This window comes from Phycodurus eques, chromosome 5, assembly GCF_024500275.1.
Source record: "Phycodurus eques isolate BA_2022a chromosome 5, UOR_Pequ_1.1, whole genome shotgun sequence".
Lineage (NCBI taxonomy): Eukaryota > Metazoa > Chordata > Actinopteri > Syngnathiformes > Syngnathidae > Phycodurus > Phycodurus eques.
In genome coordinates, this window is record NC_084529.1 from 26,625,591 (window position 1) to 26,645,136 (window position 19,546).

The window sequence follows — 19,546 nt, forward strand, 5'->3', positions numbered from 1 at the left end:
TGATTTTGAACAACAGAAAATGTGATGTGAGATCAAGAATCCTCTTGGTTGTGAAGGGCATCCCATGAAAGTTACTTGAGATACGTAGCTGAAGTCAAACGTCAGCATTTTAACTTTTTTTGTTTTTGTTTGCTCTAGCTCAATCTCCAAGACTCCTATTGATTTTGAATGATATAAACAAAAACAAAAATGGGTGTGAGCACGAGCTCTCTTGGTTTCAGAATTTCAACCAATCTATTTTTTTGTTTTTGTTTAACGACCCCAGTCTCCAAGACTTCTATTGATTTTGAATGATACCGCGAACCAAAACTGGTGAGCGCAAGAATCCTTTTGATTTTGAACGGCATCCTATTCAGAACACTTGAAGTCAAAAGTTTCTGTCAGAAGTTGAACCCGTAGTGCTTAGGCGTCCCGGCGGCCCCCTATAGTGTCTTCTGAGGTTCTGTGAGAAGAAAGCGTTTTGGTAGGCCTTTGGTAGGCCTCCGGATTAACTTTAGAGTTAAGATGAGGGGAACAACGGGAGCACGGGAACATTACGGCGGAAATTCCAGTTTTCCCACCGCGCGTTTAGCGCTGACTGGGCATAAAAATGGGGGGAAAAAATAAAGATAAAAAAAAACGTGAGCATACAAACAATATGCGATAAGTAAACATGGACTTGATTAAATCATATTGTGATAGTGTTTCCTAGCTGGAAATGAGTTGAAAGATAATTTTGTCACCATGTTTGACAACAACAACAAGAAGATAGATGGACACTGGAGGTCTTGGTGGTTATCTGGTCAATGGGCCACGCTGCAGATTTGACCTCCACTTCCTGTTTCCTCCCGCCGTCCGTCGCCCTCGCGCTGCATTTCGTTGTCGGCCCCATTTGACTGCGTCCCGGCGTGGTAGAACATCGTGGTGGTGGATGTGACTGATTTCAACATGTTGAGTCGCTTGTTGATGCTGATGCTCGCTTCCATGCTCCTCAAAGGTACCCTAAAAAATGTAGGCTATTCTGTGCATAGATATGAATGAAGAGCTGCTTTAATGTGAATGCATTCGGACACTTGATTAGGTACACAGTTTAAACCAATACAATTGTCAATCCTCCAGTTGCTTATAATACCGTCTACTGCATTTATACAGTTTTGCTAATAAATGTACATACCCTGGCATAATTTATGAAATATTGGCATATTTTTGGAATATATGACTGGGGGCCATCTCATTATTTTCTTCAATGCTAAGTTTTGTTTGGTGATTGTTCTATTCTGAAATGCCATATAGCTGAATTAGAATCCTGTTGCAAATAAAATAAATGTGTTTTGCTCAACCACTCGTGTTTTCTTTAAATAGTGGTGCACATCTTTCAAATTCTGTCTGGGAAGTTACTGTTTTGAGCATATATTGAGCATATATATATTGCCCGTAGGTGTGAATGTGTGGGCAAATGGTTATTTGTTAATATGTGCCCTGCGATTGGCTGACGACCAGTTCGGGGTGTAGCCGACCTCTATATATATATATATATATATACACATATTTTGATATATATATCTATATATATATATATATATATATCGATATATATATATATATATATATATATATATCGATATATATATATATATACACACAACCCCAATTCCAATGAAGTTGGTACGTTGTGTTAAACATAAATAATAACAGAATACAATGATTTGCAAATGATGTTCAACCTATATTTAATTGAATACACTACAAAGACAAGATATTTAATGTTCAAACTGATAAACATTATTGTTTTTAGCAAATAATCATTAACTTAGAATTTTATGGCTGCAACATGTTCCAAAAAACCTTGGACAGGTGGCAAAATAGACAGAGAAATTTGAGGAATGCTCATCAAACACCTGCTTGGAACATCCCACAGGTGAACAGGCTAATTGGAAACAGCTGGGTGCCATGATTGGGTATAAAAGGAGCTTCCGTGAATTGCGCAGTCATTCACAAGCAAAGATGGGGCGAGGTTCACCTCTTTTTGAACATGTGTGTGAGAAAAGAGTCGAACAGTTTAAGGACAATGTTCCTCAACGTACTATTGCAAGGAATTTAGGGATTTCATCATCTACGGTCCATATCATCGTCAAAAGGCTCAGAGAATCTGGAGAAATCACTGCATGTAAGCCGAAAACCAACATTGAATGCCCGTGACCTTCGATCCCTCAGGCGGCACTGCATCAAAAACCGACATCAATGTGTAAAGGATATTACCGCATGGGCTCAGGAACACTTCAGAAAACCAATGTCAGTAAATACAGTTCGGCGCTACATCCGTAGTGCAACTTGAAACTCTACTATGCAAAGCAAAAGCCATTTATCAACAACGCCCAGAAACCCCGCCGGCTTCTCTGGGCCTGAGCTCATCTAAGATGAACTGATCCAAAGTGGAAAAGTGTTCTATGGTCATTTCAAATTGTTTTTGGAAATTTTGGATGTCATGTCCTCCAGGCCAAAGAGGAAAAGAACCATCCTGACTGTTATGGAGGCAAAGTTCAAAAGCCAGGATCTGTGATGGTATGGGGCTGTGTTAGTGCCAATGGGATGAGTAACTCACACATCTGTGAATGCACCATTAATGCTGAAAGGTACATACAGGTTTTGGAGAAACATATGCTGCCATCCAAGCAACGTCTTTTTCATGGATGCCCCTGCTTATTTCAGCAAGACAATGCCAAACCACATTCTGCACGTGTTAAAACAGCGTGGCTTTGTAGTAAAAGAGTGCGGGTACTAGACTAGCCTGCCTGCAGTCCAGACCTGTCTACCATTGAAAATCTGTGGCGCATTATGATGCGTAAAACGGAGACCCCGGAATGTTGAACAGCTGAAGCTGTACATCAAGTAAGAATGGGAAAGAATTCCAGTCAGTTAATGATTATTTGCTAAAAACAATAAAATGTATCCGTTTGAACATTAAATATCTTGTCATTGTAGTGTATTCAATTAAATATAGGTCAAACATGATTTGCAAATCATTGTATTCTGTTTTTATTTATGTTTAACACAACGTCCCAACTTCATTGGAATTGGGGTCCATCCATCCATCCATCCATCCATCCATCCGTTTTCTGAGCCGCTTCTCCTCAGTAGGGTCGCGGGCGTGCTGGAGCCGATCCCAGCTGTCATCGGGCAGGAGGCGGGGTACGCCCTGAACTGGTTGCCAGCCAATCGCAGGCCACATAGAAACAAACAACCAATCGCACTCACATTCAATTTCAATTATTAAATTTAGGATTTAGGTTTGGAGTTTGGGTTAGAAATTACAGTTCGGTGTTGTAGAAAGGTTTGGGGTTCGTATTAAAATTTAGAATCAGGGTTTTCACTTATTGTAGGGATGAGGTTTACGATTATGCATTAGGGTTTACGATCAGGAGTTAGGGTTTGTTTTGGAGCGTAGGGTTCAGGGTTAGAGGTTTGGGATTAGGGATTAAGTCTCTTGAACTGTCTTTTGCTGCTGTCATTATAAGAAAACAGGGCAGCGCAAATAATCAAAGTTGTTAAATGTAAAAACAGTTAAGTGTTTTAATACAGCTCCTATATTGAATGCGCGTATTTATATTTTGCATGGGTGCCTAATGAGGTGGCCAATGGGAATCGGAGTTGGGATTGCCGCCAGATTTAGTTTCAGATGTGAATGCAGTTCCAGACCTAACGTGTAAATGTTCTTTCCGCAGCCTCCCAATGCCAGAACGCCGCCGGGGTCTTCCTGCTCATCGAAGGCGGAGCTTACACCTTCAACTTTACTGCCGCGCCCGCTGCCTGCCACTCGCATCACGCCACCATGGCAACCGCTGTCAATGTGGAGGAGGCGCTGCGACACGGGCTGGAGACCTGCAAGTAGGTCGATTCATTGCTTTTAGAACAGTTCTATTAGTTTTTTTTGGATTGCCTATGGTAAAAAATACATTTGGAAAACCACATCGACTCCTATGTAATATTAACGGCCTTGAAGAGAGCTTTACAGCGCTGTCATTACTTTGTCAATATGACCTCATGAGATGAATAAATGACCAAAAAACATGATTTTCTTTTGCATAAAAAGTCAGAATAATCTTTTTAACGTCACGCATCAGCAAAATACACTTGATAGTCAACATATGACTTATATTATAAAATCAAGGGTGTACAACCCTTTTCATTTGTTTTTTTAATTGTATGGCGAGCCAGATCAAATGGTCTGGTGGGCCGTATGTGGCTCACGGGCCTTAAATTGCCCACCAACAGTTAAGGTAATAAAACCAATTTTTGACAAACCACATCGACTAAGACATCATATGAAAGGCCTTAATGAGATCTTTCCAGAGCTGTCATTATTTTAGCAATACAACATAATGTGATGGTCTTTTTATACTCACAAAATAGTTCAAAAACACTCAGGAGTCAACATGTACTGTAAATCAAGGATGGGGAACCCTTGTCATTTGCATTTAGAATTATACTGCTTGTCACATATAACTGCATGTTGCCCGACCCGGCCCAAGAACAAAGTTTACCCAGTATCAAGGTTAAAAACCATTTGTAACGAACCACATCGACTCATACGTCATATTAAAGACCTGAATGGGCATTATTTAGTCAATATGACCTCATGAGATAAAGAAATGACAAAAAGACATTATTTTTGCTGTTTCAAAAAGTGCTTTAGGTTAAAGGCTCTCTCTCAACCAGGACTTATGGCGCTTTTGAAGGGACAAAATGTGTAAAAGTCAAACTTTCATGAGGTGTATTATAATGAAGTGTGTGACATATTACAAGGTTTGGCTGGGTAGCAGAACAGGTGGCCGTCGTCCCGCGACTTACAGCTAGCAGCAAGTGCGGAAACAACAGAACGGGGCTGGTGAGGTGGAACGCCAGGGCGGACCAGGCTTTTGGTGTCTTCTGCTTATCTGCGACAGGTATGCAAGACAACACATGCGAGAAGGGAGCTAATCAAGTAAGCTAGTCATGCTATAAACTAGCTAACCGAGCTCTTTGAGACATCATTATATGTTCCGAATGAATGCGTAATATTATATTTTTGATCATATTTTTGTATACTTACAAATTTCCGTATTTTATATCTTTTTTTTGTATTTTTTTTTCAAAATATTTGTTCCATTATTCTAATACTGTATTTGGTAAATTTTCCCAGATAATTATCTGCAGTATTTTCCCAATTATTTTTCCAAAATATTATAATCTTGCATGTCTTGTTTAATTTAATATTTACTATTTTTTCTCTAATATTTTGTATTTTCCAATACTTTTGTCAAATATGTTTGTATTTTTGGCTATTATGCTGTATTTACCCTCTTATATGTGAGGATTAGGCTTTACATGATCAGGAAGTTTGGGGCCGATCACCGATCAGCCAGTTTAAAAAATCGATAACCGATCACCGATCCGATCACAAGGTGGAGCAACGTGTCAATTTAATTGACTTGTTCCTTTACTGTATATACTTGTGTACTTAATTGCTCAAAAAAATTATATTTACAATAAATAATGTATCTTTGTTCATCTATTTATGCCAGTGAGGTATAGTGACAGACAGAACAAATGAATTGTCTTCTATTAGATGGCAGGAAGTACATACAGTAATGAATGTATCCACTTTTTGTGACATTTTTGTTTGTGGGTGTGCTGTGATATTTTTCAATTGTGAAATATGTGCCTTGGCTCCGTAAAGGTTGGAAATCACTGATCTATTCTGATCATGTATTCTAATCAGTCAGGTCAAACCAACATGACAACATGACAGAAATAATGGATGCTCACTTACTGTAATTACATTACTTTATTGTAATTAAATTACTTCACACAGAGCAAAACTTTAGAGCATGATTCAACAGAATGCCTGTATGTTCGCTTAGAACCTTTAGTGCTAGCACTAGCTTGCTAGGCTACATTACGTTTTGTAGCCTGCTTGCGAGCCGAATCGTATTAAAAGTAGGTGAACATACCTCAAGCAATCCTTGAATGAAAGTCCTCTCCCAAGCATCGATGACCACCAACACACGTTTTCACCCATTTTGTTCTTACAAATACACGGTGTGATCCATTATTGTTGTTGTCGCCATGGTAACGAGTGTATCCGCTCGTGTTTGAGTTGACAAGATGACGTTCAGTGATCGTAAAAAAACGGGATCAGGTGGTATCGGAATACAAGATTTTATTGCAGTAGTCTGACATTGTGCAATCGTGAAAGACCAAATTTGTATTGTAGTCTGATCTGAGCAATATGTGTGGTTCAAATATTTTTGTCAGATATATTTTTTATTTCTTGTAATACTTTTTTAAAATATTAATAAAAACATTTATGTTCCATATTTAAATACAGTCTATGTATGTATATTTCAAATATTCTTGTAATATTTGTGTATTTTTCATTATTGTATTTTTCAACAAGGTGTTTTTTGTCAATATTTTGTATTTTCCAATATTTCTGTTGACTATTTTTGTATTTCTGTCTGATATATTTTGTGTATATTTTGTCAGATATTTTTATATTTTTCCTCTAACATTTGTGTAAATACTTATTTACCTTATTCATTTTTGGTCATATTTTGAGCATTACTGCTTTGGGTGTTGTTAGTTATCTGTATCTTTTGTCTTGTGCCACTCCTGTGAGACAATCTGTCGTACTTCCTTTAGCACTATCCTCTTATTGATGCAACATTGTGACGTTCTACTGCCATACATTTGTAGTTAATGCACAGTACATGTTTTGTGCTCCTCATCAACAGCCAGCCTGCAAATGTCCACCTCGTCTTCCACGTCATCCTCTACCCCATCCTCTGCCTCATCCACGACAACACCCAACGCACCTGCACCTCCCGCTTCGTTAACAAAAACCACAAAAGCGTCCCTGGCCTGGACGCCTGCCCCACCCCCTATCTCCACTTCCTCTCCACCTCTTCCTCGCCATCCCGCTTTCTCTTCAGCCGATCCTCTTCCTTCTCATGTTATCACCTCGTCACCCACGCCCTCCTCCTCTACCTCCCCGTCCTCTTCATCCACTTCAGCTGCGGGTCATGCTTCCAATCAGCAGACCCAGAGGCCCACCGAGGCCTCCATGCAAGGTACATCCCGGAAACATTGTTCAGTAAATTCTATCAGTGGCTGTTATTTATTGACAGTACACGTCATGTTTGAAATCACATTTTAACATCCTAACAGTCTGACAAGTGTAAAACATTAGTTAATTGCATTTTTTCCCCCCGTATGAAACAATGCAAGTGAAATAATCTTCACTGGCTGTACATGTGACGTTTTAAGTCACATTTTGACAATCTTCTTTCTGAATACTTACTATTTATTATTATTATTTTTTCAATATATTTTAGGATTTCTGTTTAATATATTTGTATGCATCATCAAGTATCCTTGTATTTTCCTAATATTTTGTATAGTTTTTAAAAATTATTTCTCAATATTTTGTATTGTTTTTAAACATTATTTTCCAATATTTTTATATTATTTTCTAAAGTATTTGTCTTCCAATTTATCTTTTTATAGATATAGATTTTTCGGGGGGTCTGTTTTGCATTTGTAGTACTTTTTTTTTATTTATTCCAAACACTTTTCATCATTTTCTAAGATTTAGTTCAATTATAATATTCTGTATTATTTTTCTAGTCATTTTTAAAAATATTTTTCATTTTCCCCTAATATTTTGTATCTCTCATCTGATATTTCATCCTAATATTTCCATATTTTTCTATCTTTTTATTATTTCCTCTATTTTGGGTTTTTTTCATGTTTTGTTTTTTTAATATCATTTTGAGTTTGTGTTTTTAGTGTAACATCTTTTATCTGTATTGTTTTCAACAATTGTTATTTAATATTTTGTATCTAGTATTTTATGATAATAGGTATGATTTTAAGATATTTGTTTTTCCTCATCTAATATTTTTCTTGTATTTTGGTTCTGTTTTGCATTCCTCATGTAATATTTGTGTCCTAACATTTTGATATTTTTCATAATATTTTATTTTATTTTCCATCACATTTTGTGGAGTGGATCACTCTCCCTTTGATTACAGTACAAAAAATTAAAAAGACTTACATTAGACTTACGAAGAAAGCCAAAGGAAAGGCAAAACACTGGTAGAGCTCTTCCTTCAGATGCTCCTTGAGCTGAAGTATGGTCTTTCTTTCAGCAGTTTGGACAGCGCTTATCGTTCTAATAGTCGGAGTTGGGTTCCTGATGGCGACGGCTGCTGGAGTTTTGTGTTCCTATTACAAACTGTAAGTTTAATTCATATTATCGGTATTATTAACATTAAAGCTATTCAGGTTTTTGCTCGTTGACATATTGTCAAAGGGGTGGAGGATAGTGGAGATATTTATAGATATTTATATGCAACACGGTGAAGGAGTGGTGAGCACATCTGCCTCACAGTTCTGAGGACCGGGTTTCAATCCCCGGCCCCGGCTGTGTGGAGTTTGCATGTTCTCCCCGTGAGTTTTCTCCGGGCACTCCAGTTTCCTCCCGCATCCCAAAAACATGCAGGGTAGGTTAATTGAAGACTCTAAATTGCCCGTAGGTATGAATGTGAGTGCGAATGATTTTTATCATTTCAATCAATTATTTTATATTTTTGTAATATTTTTTATTATTTTCAAATTTCCTTGATAATTTTTGTTTTTAAAAACATTTAAAATAAATAAATATACAGGAAGAATAGAGGTGTGAATTTAATTAATAAATATTTTGATTGTGTTTACATTTTCAAATGCATATTTAAAAAAAAAACATTTTCGAGTAAAAAGGAAAAAAAGTAACAAAATTAGGGCATGTTTATATTTAGCATATCATCCATTTACAGTCAAAAATCTATTTAGAAATAATAGGGGGAAAAAAGTAAAAAGCAAATATTTTGAAAAAACCCCAAAATATTAAGTAATGGAATGCAAAGATAAAATTTTGCTAAAATATATAATAATACTATTCTTTTGTTCCGGGAAAGGAAAAAAGGACCATTTAGGTCCTGGGCCCTGCAGGGGGAGGATTTGGAGGCAGAGATGTGGAAGCCCACCGACAGCCAGACAGACCGTCATCATCCGCTGGAAGAAGATGACCTTGAGTTGGAAGAGGAGGGAAGAGACAGAAAGTACTCAAGTGACATCATGCTGTGTGTGGACCCGCAATTGAGGAGTAGCAACACAATGTTGTGAGGCTTCTTGCATCAAATGGCAACAAAATAATCCATCAGATTAGATTTCTTTATTATTAATACAACAAGGCTGTGGTTGTAGTTACATATCAGCATTTTAACATTTAAATAGCTAATAAATGGCAGAGGAATAATTTAGCAGGGTTCTAATTTGGTAAGTCCGACCATAGTAGAGCATATTTGAAATTTATGAAATGGCCCATTTTGCCTAAAGTTAAACACATTTCAAAATCAAACAAGATCCATTTTGTGCCAGAATTTCTTCTGAAAAGCTTTAAATACCCAATTAAGTCTTTTTTTTCCTAAATAGATTATGTTTGAAGTGTTCAAAATTTACAAAGACTGAGAAGAATTTCATTACTGAGTTGTTGTGCTTTCCTGTAGCAAATGCTTTTGCACCATCTCAGTTGTCTGGATTTTTTTGGGGGCGGGGCTAAAAACGAGCCCGATGACACAAGTGTGCTGGGGCGCATACATTCTGGCCTGAGTTGGCCCTCCACCACTACATAATTACCAATCTCCGTTATGCCATTTAGTGGCCATTTGGCAAGATTGCCACTTCCTTATTCATAATAACTTGGCCCAGTTCTAACACTACAGCATGCAGTTAACCATCAAACTATGCCTACAATTAAAAAAAAAAAAAAAAAACATCTTCCCTGAAGTGTAATGTGTTTTGTGTTATTTGGCCTCCATTGTGCACCCTTCAGCGGCCACAGCAGCGGGGGGTGGGGGAAGGCAGTCTTTATCCCGGCTGCCACAGAGGGCCTCTCTGGGGCCTGTGAGAACGTGTGCAGGGTGCATCGCTGTGAATTCTCTTCTTCCGGTTTAGGAGCTGTGAGCGAAGGCACAAATTTGATTGACAGCTGAAAGTTTTCAGACCATTCAACGACACGTCCACAGCATCTGAGAGCTGAAAGAACGTCTCAATTCTTGACCATTTTGAAGCCGGATTTCACATACTTTGCAACTTTTAATATTCATTCAAATTTGGCAGAGATGTTAACAAAATTCATCTCGGTGGTGTGTCAAATTTACTAGATCATTGTTTTGGTCAAGTTTACTGGGCCTTTAAATTTGAGGTGTATCATCAACAATAATGGCAAAACACTGGCTGAATTGTTTTTTCTTTGCATTATAACTCACCTCTTCTGGACAGACAAAAAGCCGGAAAAAAACTGGCTATAGCTAAATATCAATGATGTTCCACATTTTGAATTGTGCCATATTACTTCCTTTATTGGACGACTTGGAATTTTATGTTTCAGACATTGTTAATATTTTGTTACTGAGTAAATATATTCATTGTGCCCTATGGAGAAACAGTAAGCCTTTCTTCTCCGGGTTTATTGAGATTGAAATGTTTTTCTCATGCCTTAAAATTTAGAATAAAGCAAGAACATACTATATATGTGTAGACGTTGCTTGCTAGTCATTTTAATTTTATTTTCGTGTCTGCTCCGTTATGTGTAAATTTACATGCCTAATTTTCTTTGTGATAAAAATGCACCTTATGTTACTGTTTTGTTTTTAAAGGGAAGAGAAAGAAAAAGGAACGACATGGGGGAAAATATTTTTTCTTTCTTACAAGAATCCCTGTTTTTTACTATAACAGTTAACTTTCAGTGGCACAGTGGGGACTGATTAAAACATCTGCCTCACAGTTCTGAGGACCAGGGTTCAATCCCCGACCCCGCCTGTGTGGAGTTTGCATGTTCTCCCCGTGCCTGCGTGGGTTTTTTCCGAGTACTCCAGTTTCCTCCCACATTCCCAAAACATGCATGGTAGGTTAATTGACAACTCTAAATTGCCCATAGTTGTGAATGTGAGTGCGAATACTTATTTGTTTGTATGTGCCCTGCGATTGGCTGGCAACCAGTTCAGGCTGTACCCCGCCTCCTGCCCGATGATAGCTGGGTTAGGCTCCAGCATGCCCGCGACCCTAGTGAGGAGAAGCGGCTCAGAAAATTGATGGATGGATGGACAGTTAACTTTTCCTCTGTATATTTCCAGTGTTCAATAAAGTATTTTTTTTTTTTTTTTTAAGTTCCCCTCTCTCATCCACCTAACGTTTTAGTCTGGTCCAAAATCATTTTATAAAGTTTTCTTCTAAAATGAAATGAAAAGAAAAATGCAAAAAACTAGAACACTTATGAACGTCTTTGCTTAGGTAGTTACGGCACATCCCTTCTGAGCTGCTTATCTATGGCGAAGCTAAGGTAGGAGGGTCAAAGTCGTCAGCACATTCCATGTGTGTGATTGACAGGAAAACGAAAAGACCAATGATCCAAATTCCGTGTGTGTTTTGGACATACTTGGCAAATAAAGATGATTCTGATTCTGATTCTGACATTGTGCTGCATAAGGTTGCTTACAACGCCGTGTAATTACGACAAGTTAACTGGGAGTAACTTTTCACCTGTACAAATATTTTTGGGATATTTTTTTCAAATATTTTGTATTGCTAGCACACGCTTTAGCGTTGACAAAAAAAGTAAACCTCGTAAAAATCTGTTGAGAAATAGGCAAGTTACGAATTAAAGCCAATGTCCATGGATTGCCTTTGATGTGAACGTTGATCTCTCCAACATGGCCGCTACGTAGGCACCTTGGTTAGCCGTGCTGCTACTATGGACAACGCGACGGAGAACCGTAGAAGAAGAAGAGGTACGTCACATGTCCGGAAGTTCATCTCATGCTTGGCTCAATCAAAATATAAACATTTATTCCCCCTCCAAATATTTTCATCTATTACGATATCTGTTCACACTTTTATTTATTTTTGAGAGGTGTGGCAAAATGCGACGTCTCGGCTCGGTCCAGCAGAAGGTGGCGTGTGTTTTTATGACGGAAGTCAAGGAAGAACCGTCGAAAAAACGTGATTGCCAAGTGAGTGTGTGCGTGCTTCAGTTACATGACGAGAAAGAGCGATAGTTGTTAACGTTTGATTTCGCACTGTTAAATGAGACTTGTCTCGCCTTGGAACTATCACAACTTTGTCTCTTTCGCATTTGATGTCTTTCATTGGTGTGAGTGGTTTGAGTCTATAATTATACTATCTGCTATCTGATCGGTTGCTAGTTATCTGGTAATGCCGGTACATTTATTTATTTTTTGACAATTGTGCAAAAGATGCACAGTCCTCTAGCATTTAGAGCAGTTCGAATGACTAATATTGCAATAGTCCGGTGCAATGACCATTGTGCAAAGGGCGCCGATACTTCAAGTAGTGTATGCAGTTTAAAGTGAGTAGTAGTGCGATAATCAGTGACAATGTTGATTGTGCAAATGTTCCAGATACTCGTCAATCAGTGTGCAAATGGAGCAGATGCTAATCTGGCATGAGTGGCCAGTATTGGTCAACAACAGATATGCAAATAGTGCAGCGCAGTGAGACTACTACAGTGAGTGCACGAGTAATCTATAATTGGCCTGACAGAAATGTGACAACAAACTCAAGACAAAACAAAATTGGCAGCATGTTGCAATGAAATTGTAGTTTAGCTGTTTAAGAAATTGATGGCAAGAGGGAAGAAGCTGTTGGAATGTCTGCTAGTTCTAGTTTGCGTTGATCGGTAGCGCCTACCTGAGGGAAGGAGCTGGAAGAACCGGTGACACTTTTGAGACATAAAGACATTGACAAAAACAGTCACTGAGCAATAAAGGGTTGCTAGTTATCTGGTAATGCCGGTACAATTTTTTATTTTTTTGTTGACAATTGCGCAAAAAGATGCAGAGTCCTCTAGCACTAAGAGCGGTTTGAATGTAGCAATATAGCAATATAGTTGTCGTACTAGAGCGGCTCCAATTTTCCGTTGACAAATTCCTTGTGTGTTTTTTGGACATACTTGGCAAATAAAGATGATTCTGATTCTGACATGACGTCAGAGCAAGCATCACTATTTCACCTTGTTGTGATGAAAGCAATTGTAACCCTGATAACTATTACTACCTGAGTGTTGTATGTTCAACTTCATATCCCTTTAACAGGCAGTGGGTTTCGGGTCATAAGCCTGTTTCACATAGTGGTTTATCCCTCAAAAAAATATTCATTTTACTGTGCTTTTCTGACAGAAGCTGCAAAGCGTGATATTGCTGCAATTTCCTTGCGTAGGAACACTGCATCTCACAATTACAGTGTCGGGTGTTGAACTTCTCACCCCTCTCCAGGCACAAAACATGCATTTGTTATGGTGGTTAACACTACCTCAAAGGCGTAATATTGCCTGGACCCTTAATACCCCAATTCCATGTGAGAGTCGTTTATACACAACTACGACATGAGAAAAAAGGCGAGAAAGTGCCACCAATAGAGTCAAAGATGTCATTGTTCAGTTGTTGTTTTGTTTTACAGGGATTTCAGGTGGTTGCCACCACCATCTTGAACCCTGCCGTGCTGGAAGTGGACATCAACTCTGCGCTGGCCACCGAAAAACTAGATGGTACCTGCTGCTACGTTACGCACTACAAAGGTGACAAATCCTGACAAAAACCTCAATCACATGCTGGCAGTGTTGCAGTTAAAAAACAATATTTCTCCCCGCCCTTAAAGGGAAACCACACCTCTGGGCTCGACTGGACAGGAAAGCCAATAAACTGGCGGAGAAGAGATTCAAGAAATATCAGTATTCTCACAGGAGCTCTAAAGGTAACTTGGCGTCATAAGCTAATGCTAATGCTAGCATCTCTTATCCCCTTCTAAACTGTGGTCATTTATGGCATATACATCGCTTTAGTCAGACAGTCATTGATGTACGACCAAGTTGTAGCGACGTTTAGCTTTATTTAATAGCTTGCATCTCTTAGCAGCTTAGAAACATTATTGTTGCCATCTATGGCAATGAAGCGTTTTAGGAATGTGTTTTTCTGACCAGCCAGTCATAATCCAATTTGGACTTGTTACGATTTTAGCGATAGGTAGTAGCTAGCATTTATAATTTTCGTTAGGGAGTCTGTGCCCAAAATTGACCACCAAGTTGTGGTGACATTTAACAGCTCGTAGCTAGCGTCTCTTAGCGGCTTGGAATTGTTTTTGTGGATTGCATTCCAGGTTTCACGTGGAATGTGGAGGAGGACTTTAAGACCGTGCCGGACACATGGATCCCAGCTCACCAAGTCAAACATCACAACGGTCATCCCGTCCCCGATGAACACGGACACATTCCAGGTCCACTGATATTACAAGCAGTATGAAAGAGGCTTCATTTCATGTTGATGCCATTTATACAGAACAGTTTCATGAAAACAGGCATAAGTTGTTTGCAGGCAGTGTTAAATGGGCTTCAAACTTAAGCCTTTTACACAGCGATTCTACAATATAAGTCCACAATGTTTCCCCGTCAATGTCAGGTTGGGTTCCGGTGGAGGATAGCAACAAACAGTACTGTTGGCACTCATCTGTGGTGGATTATGGTGTGGGGACTGCGCTGCTTCTCCGTCCCGTCGCCAACAATGACTACGACACATTGGAAATCGCTGCTGTGCCACTGACAGACCTCCAGGAACAAACATTGGAGCTGATCGGTACCAACATCAACGGGAACCCTTACGGTAGTCGTTGAGTTATGACTATTTTTTTCAGACCAATCTGATTCAGACATAAATTGTAGCGACATGTTGCTTTGGCCGGTAGCTAGCGTCTTTTAGTGGTTAAGAAACATTATTTTGTGGTCATCTGTGTTAATAAATTTTAGGCTTTACACAATCAGGATTTTTGGGCCGATCAGGGAGATTAAAAAACATATCACCGAGCCGATCACAAGATGGAAGAATGTCTATTTAAATGACCTGTTCATTTACTGTATATACCTGTGTACTTAATTGCTCAAAAAATTATATTTACAATAAATAATGTATCTTTGTTCCTCTATTTATGCCAGTGAGGCATAGTGACAGACAGATCAAATGAATGGTCTTCTATTAGAAGGAAATAAATACAGTAATTAATGTATCCACTTTTTGTGACAGTTTTGATTTGATTTATGACTGCCTTTATTGAAACCCTCAAGCAATCTGATAAATTGAGGCAATATTTAGCAGTAGTTTGTCGCTAGCATCTCTTAGCAGTCTAGAAACATGAAATTGTGGTACTCAATGGTGATTAATTTAGCGTTTTAACTAGTAGTTAATTTATGATCACGTTTTGTCAGGCTTGGGGTGTAAGAAGCAGCCTGTTCACCTCCTAGTGTCCCACGGGAGCATCCGCATCCGGAACCCACCATCGGTGGATTTCCAGCAGCTCTACTCATGGTTCCGCAGCGGCACAGGGGGCCTTGTGGAGGGTATCGTATGGCACTGCAGCGCCGGCTCACTCTTCAAGGTGAGGCGACGGAGCTAAGTGCTCTCACGAGAAGCTAACATTACGGTCTACATCTTCACTTGGTGCTCGTTCTTGTCACATTTAGATGTTGTCTCTCTCGGCAGGTTCACCGCCACCACCTGGGTCTGGAATGGCCAGCCGAGGGCACTCACCTGGGCAACAAGCCGACGGTGGTCCGTGTGAGTGGGACAACGATTGCAACGGGCGACAACAGCAAGAGTCTGTTCGCCTCATTCTCGCGCTTCAATGGACACCATTTCAGCCGCCTGCGTGACATCCACTTTGACTTGTGAATACAGTCCACAACATATTCAAAGGCAGACAAGCATTCACAGCCTTCACTTAGCTTTCAGCTAGCCTAGCAATTAAGAATATATATATATATATATACACACACACACACATATATATAAATACACTTATACATCCATCCATTTTCTGAGCCGCTTCTCCTCACTAGGGTCGCGGGCGTGCTGGAGCCTATCCCAGCTGTCATCGGGCAGGAGGCGGGGTACACCCTGAATTGGTTGCCAGCCAATCGCAGGGCCCATACAAACAAACAACCATTCGCACTCACAGCCACACCTACGGGCAATTTAGAGTCTCCAATTAATGCACGTTTTTGGGATGTGGGAGGAAACCGGAGTGCCCGGAGAAAACCCACGCAGGCACGGGGAGAACATGCAAACTCCACACAGGCGGGGCTGGGGATTGAACCCGGGTCCTCAGAACTGTGAGGCTGACGCTCTAACCAGTCGCCCACCGTGCCGCCTACTAAATATTTACTTTTGTGGTTATGCAGTATTTCCACAAACTGTGGCCCGATAAAAATGTGGCGCTCACGACATTGTCAAGTCAGTCACGTAGCTCCACTGGAACATGAACATGAATGCAGACAAATTGTGGAGCGACCAAATCGAAGAGCATATTACGCAAATTATCCTTGAAACAACATCTTTGCATCCTGTTAAGAAGCAAGTCATGTAGCTTCACTGAACACAGACATTGTGAAGCGACCACGACTGAGTCTACTGGAATGCTAATCGATGCTAAAGATAGGAAATCTTTGCTTAACACAATCTCACCTTTAATATTGCAGATAGGACAGAATAAATTAATCACATAACTCTCCGGAACATAAACAGGGACGTACACAACATTGTGGAGCGGCTGCACGTCAGAATCTACAGGAACACTAATCATCTCTGCGAAATGTAGGATAATTTTAAATTATTGGGCTGCGCAAATTAGTCAGGTTGCTCGATGGAATGTAAACATGGACACATACAACTTTGTGGAGCGACTGCACATCAAAGTCTACTGGAACACTAATTGTCAAAAAAGATGCCGTAGCTGTAGAATGAAAGATCCGGGTGAGACTGGGCTGAAGTTGCGACACACACAAAGCTGTGGCGTCACCCCATCACTCCCCTAAAATGTTGACAATTGCTAAAGACTGTATATACGCAGCACAAGATTACCGGTATATTTAATATTGCAAACTTTGAGTAGGTCCCCAAAGACCCATGAACGAACACATTGTGCAGCGACTGCCTACTGTCGATTGGAGCCACTACTTTCTTTTCTTACTATTCTCTGTTTTGTGCTTAATTACAAAGTTTCAACTGTTAGAAAAGAGATACCAGACATTCCACCATGGCCAAACCTGCCAACAAACATGAGCTCCATGGTGGAGGCAATAGTCTTAGTATTTGGCTTCAAAAAGACACAACTTTGGTTTTTGTTTACAAAAAAATGTTATTCCAGTTCATGGATGGTGTTTACTCTGTTGAAGTCTATAACTATTGCATACAACGTAAACAACAGCTTCTCTTGGTGTTATTCTCTGGTTGTTGCGGGCCCCAAACTAAACATGGCGTATTCCCTCCTTGCTGTACCTCTCTCTGGATATCATTTCTAACACTCTGCGAACAGACAAGTTCACTCTGCAGATCCATTTCAACTCTATTTGCCAGATTTGGAGCTGTCGTAAATCACTGTTCTCTCGTTTCAACTTGGAACAGCTTCCTTGAGGGTGCCTAAAAAAATGATGTTTGCTGATTGCTTAATTTCCGAAAGTCGCTAACTTGACACACAGGCTATATTAAACTGCACCACATTGGTTTGAAAAGTAGGCAAATTATAACTTTTTGAATACTGTATTGTACCTTAAAGTGTAATACAATAAACAATAGTGAAAACCTGTGAGTAATTGATGCCTTCCCCAAAATGTATTTTTGACTGTTTTAATAGTTTTAAGTCCTAAATGTACCCTCAAAACACTGTAATATTATTTCCAACTCCTATTACAACATTACCCAAATGGTTTACAGATTATTTGATTTGGGGGAAAAATGCACCAGAAGTGAGAGGACGCTGGCATGTATTTAGCAACTTGTAAAAATACAATTTACAGTGGTACCTTTTACCCCAACTTTTGTGAGTCACAAGCCGTAGCTTTGTCGTATTTTGTTGCTTTGAAATGCCAGCAAAAATTGGAGGTACGAGACTGCCAATAGCCATCTGGATCTTTCTTTGCATCCTCTTAAGAAGTTTTGATTTTGATTGCTCCAGCACCAACCCCGCAAGAAGCCTGGTCTGCCTGTTGGACCTCTACTGAATCTTCTATCATTCTGCTGTTCGGCCAATGCTAACTAGCGACTGAAGAAAAGTTTCTCAACCAAATCTTGATAGGTTCTGTATATATAAAAAAAAAATAATAATTGGGTAGGTAATTACGTTCACAAATAGTGAAGCATGAATAGGCAGGGTTTGACAAAAGCTACACACAATTTAAAAAGTACATATGGTTCATTAATGAGTAATATAGTGTCAATATTGCATGGACGTACAGTTTGACCAAAACACAAATAAAATATTGAGATTTGTTTGTGACGAGTCTGATCACTTAAGCTTGATGTTATCTTCTAGGCAACATAAAAGGTACATAACTTGCTAAATAGTACAGATAATGAGCCATAATGGCTTTGAATGCACACCACAGCTCTTAATAGTTGCTTTAAAACACACCAAGATGGTAATTCCTTTAAATTGAGATTAAAAATGTGTAATGTTTAAAGCTTTTGTTAGTTAATTTCGTCAGTTTTGGTGGCTAGCTTTAAGCAGCGTGCTACTGCATTAAAAAAAAAAAAAATGCAGTGCTGTCACTGTCTGTGATTGGCTCATATAATTGAACAGACCAATCAGTGCACAGGTTAGTGGTGGGCCAGTGAGTCTTCACGTCCACAGATCTTTGACAAGGACTGCCAGTGTATTTACACGATGGAACTAATAATAAAGGTTATCTTATTTTGTTTTCGATGCCTTACAAGTGGGTTATTTGTATTAGTAACGATTATATGTTAGTACAGATAAAAATGGTTCTAATTCTTCAATAATTTAATGACAAACCTAAAAATGAACCAAAATATTAAATGTATAAGCTTGGTAGCTATGGTATGTCAAAGCTAAACAAGGAGCGCCAACACATAACATGGCGCTGCAGGACCACCGTCTGTGATTGGCTTGGAAAATGGCACTGGTCAATCTGCATATTTTCTAAACCGAACACATATCCTTGTTCACGTTTGTGAGCTCAGGTAAGTTTTCCTCTCTGTGGACTTTAACTGTAATTCACTGCAAGTTTTTTTTTTTTTTTTTTTTTAAATAAACCGTAATACGAACAGTTAGCCTTAAATTGACACATTTTGTTATAAGTCTTGAGGAATTTATTCACACGTCTGTGGCTGAATTTAGGTTATCAGCTATTATTGTTTTGAAGGTTTAATGCACAACTTTGCGTGAGTGCCTGTGTGATTACTATTTAAATATAATGTAAGCACAAACACATACACTTGAAGTTAGAGTGACCATCTGTTATTGGCTCTGTAAATGGAGCTGACCATTCAGTGATCCGATTCTTCGAAACTGCAACAGCCTTGGGACCGCTTATAATTGTTTTCCTTTCTGTGGACATTACAGTTGTTCCATTACAAGTCAGTTACTGTTTTAATCAATAATTCAAATTACAATACACCCAAAA

At 39.1% G+C, this 19,546-nt stretch overlaps 2 protein-coding genes across 3 annotated transcripts; both read left to right on the forward strand.

Annotated features, from left to right (window-relative positions):
- Positions 1-736: 736 nt before the first annotated feature.
- Positions 737-9,802, forward strand: lyve1b (lymphatic vessel endothelial hyaluronic receptor 1b). Its single transcript, XM_061678366.1, has 6 exons — positions 737-976; positions 3,702-3,864; positions 4,783-4,922; positions 6,753-7,088; positions 8,169-8,256; positions 8,979-9,802. The coding sequence occupies exons 1-6, from the start codon at positions 928-930 to the stop codon at positions 9,184-9,186; spliced, it is 984 nt and encodes a 327-aa protein (XP_061534350.1). The 5' UTR covers positions 737-927; the 3' UTR covers positions 9,187-9,802.
- A 2,074-nt stretch (positions 9,803-11,876) lies between these two features.
- Positions 11,877-17,700, forward strand: rlig1 (RNA 5'-phosphate and 3'-OH ligase 1). Of its 2 annotated transcripts, none has more exons than XM_061675884.1 (7): positions 11,877-12,074; positions 13,540-13,657; positions 13,738-13,833; positions 14,236-14,352; positions 14,535-14,735; positions 15,335-15,504; positions 15,609-17,700. In XM_061675884.1, exons 1-7 carry the CDS (start codon positions 11,985-11,987, stop codon positions 15,795-15,797), a joined length of 981 nt encoding a protein of 326 aa, XP_061531868.1. In that variant the 5' UTR covers positions 11,877-11,984; the 3' UTR covers positions 15,798-17,700. The 2 variants fall into 2 exon arrangements, with proteins under 2 accessions (XP_061531868.1, XP_061531869.1); XM_061675885.1 differs by having other exon boundaries at positions 15,371-15,504.
- Positions 17,701-19,546: the final 1,846 nt, after the last annotated feature.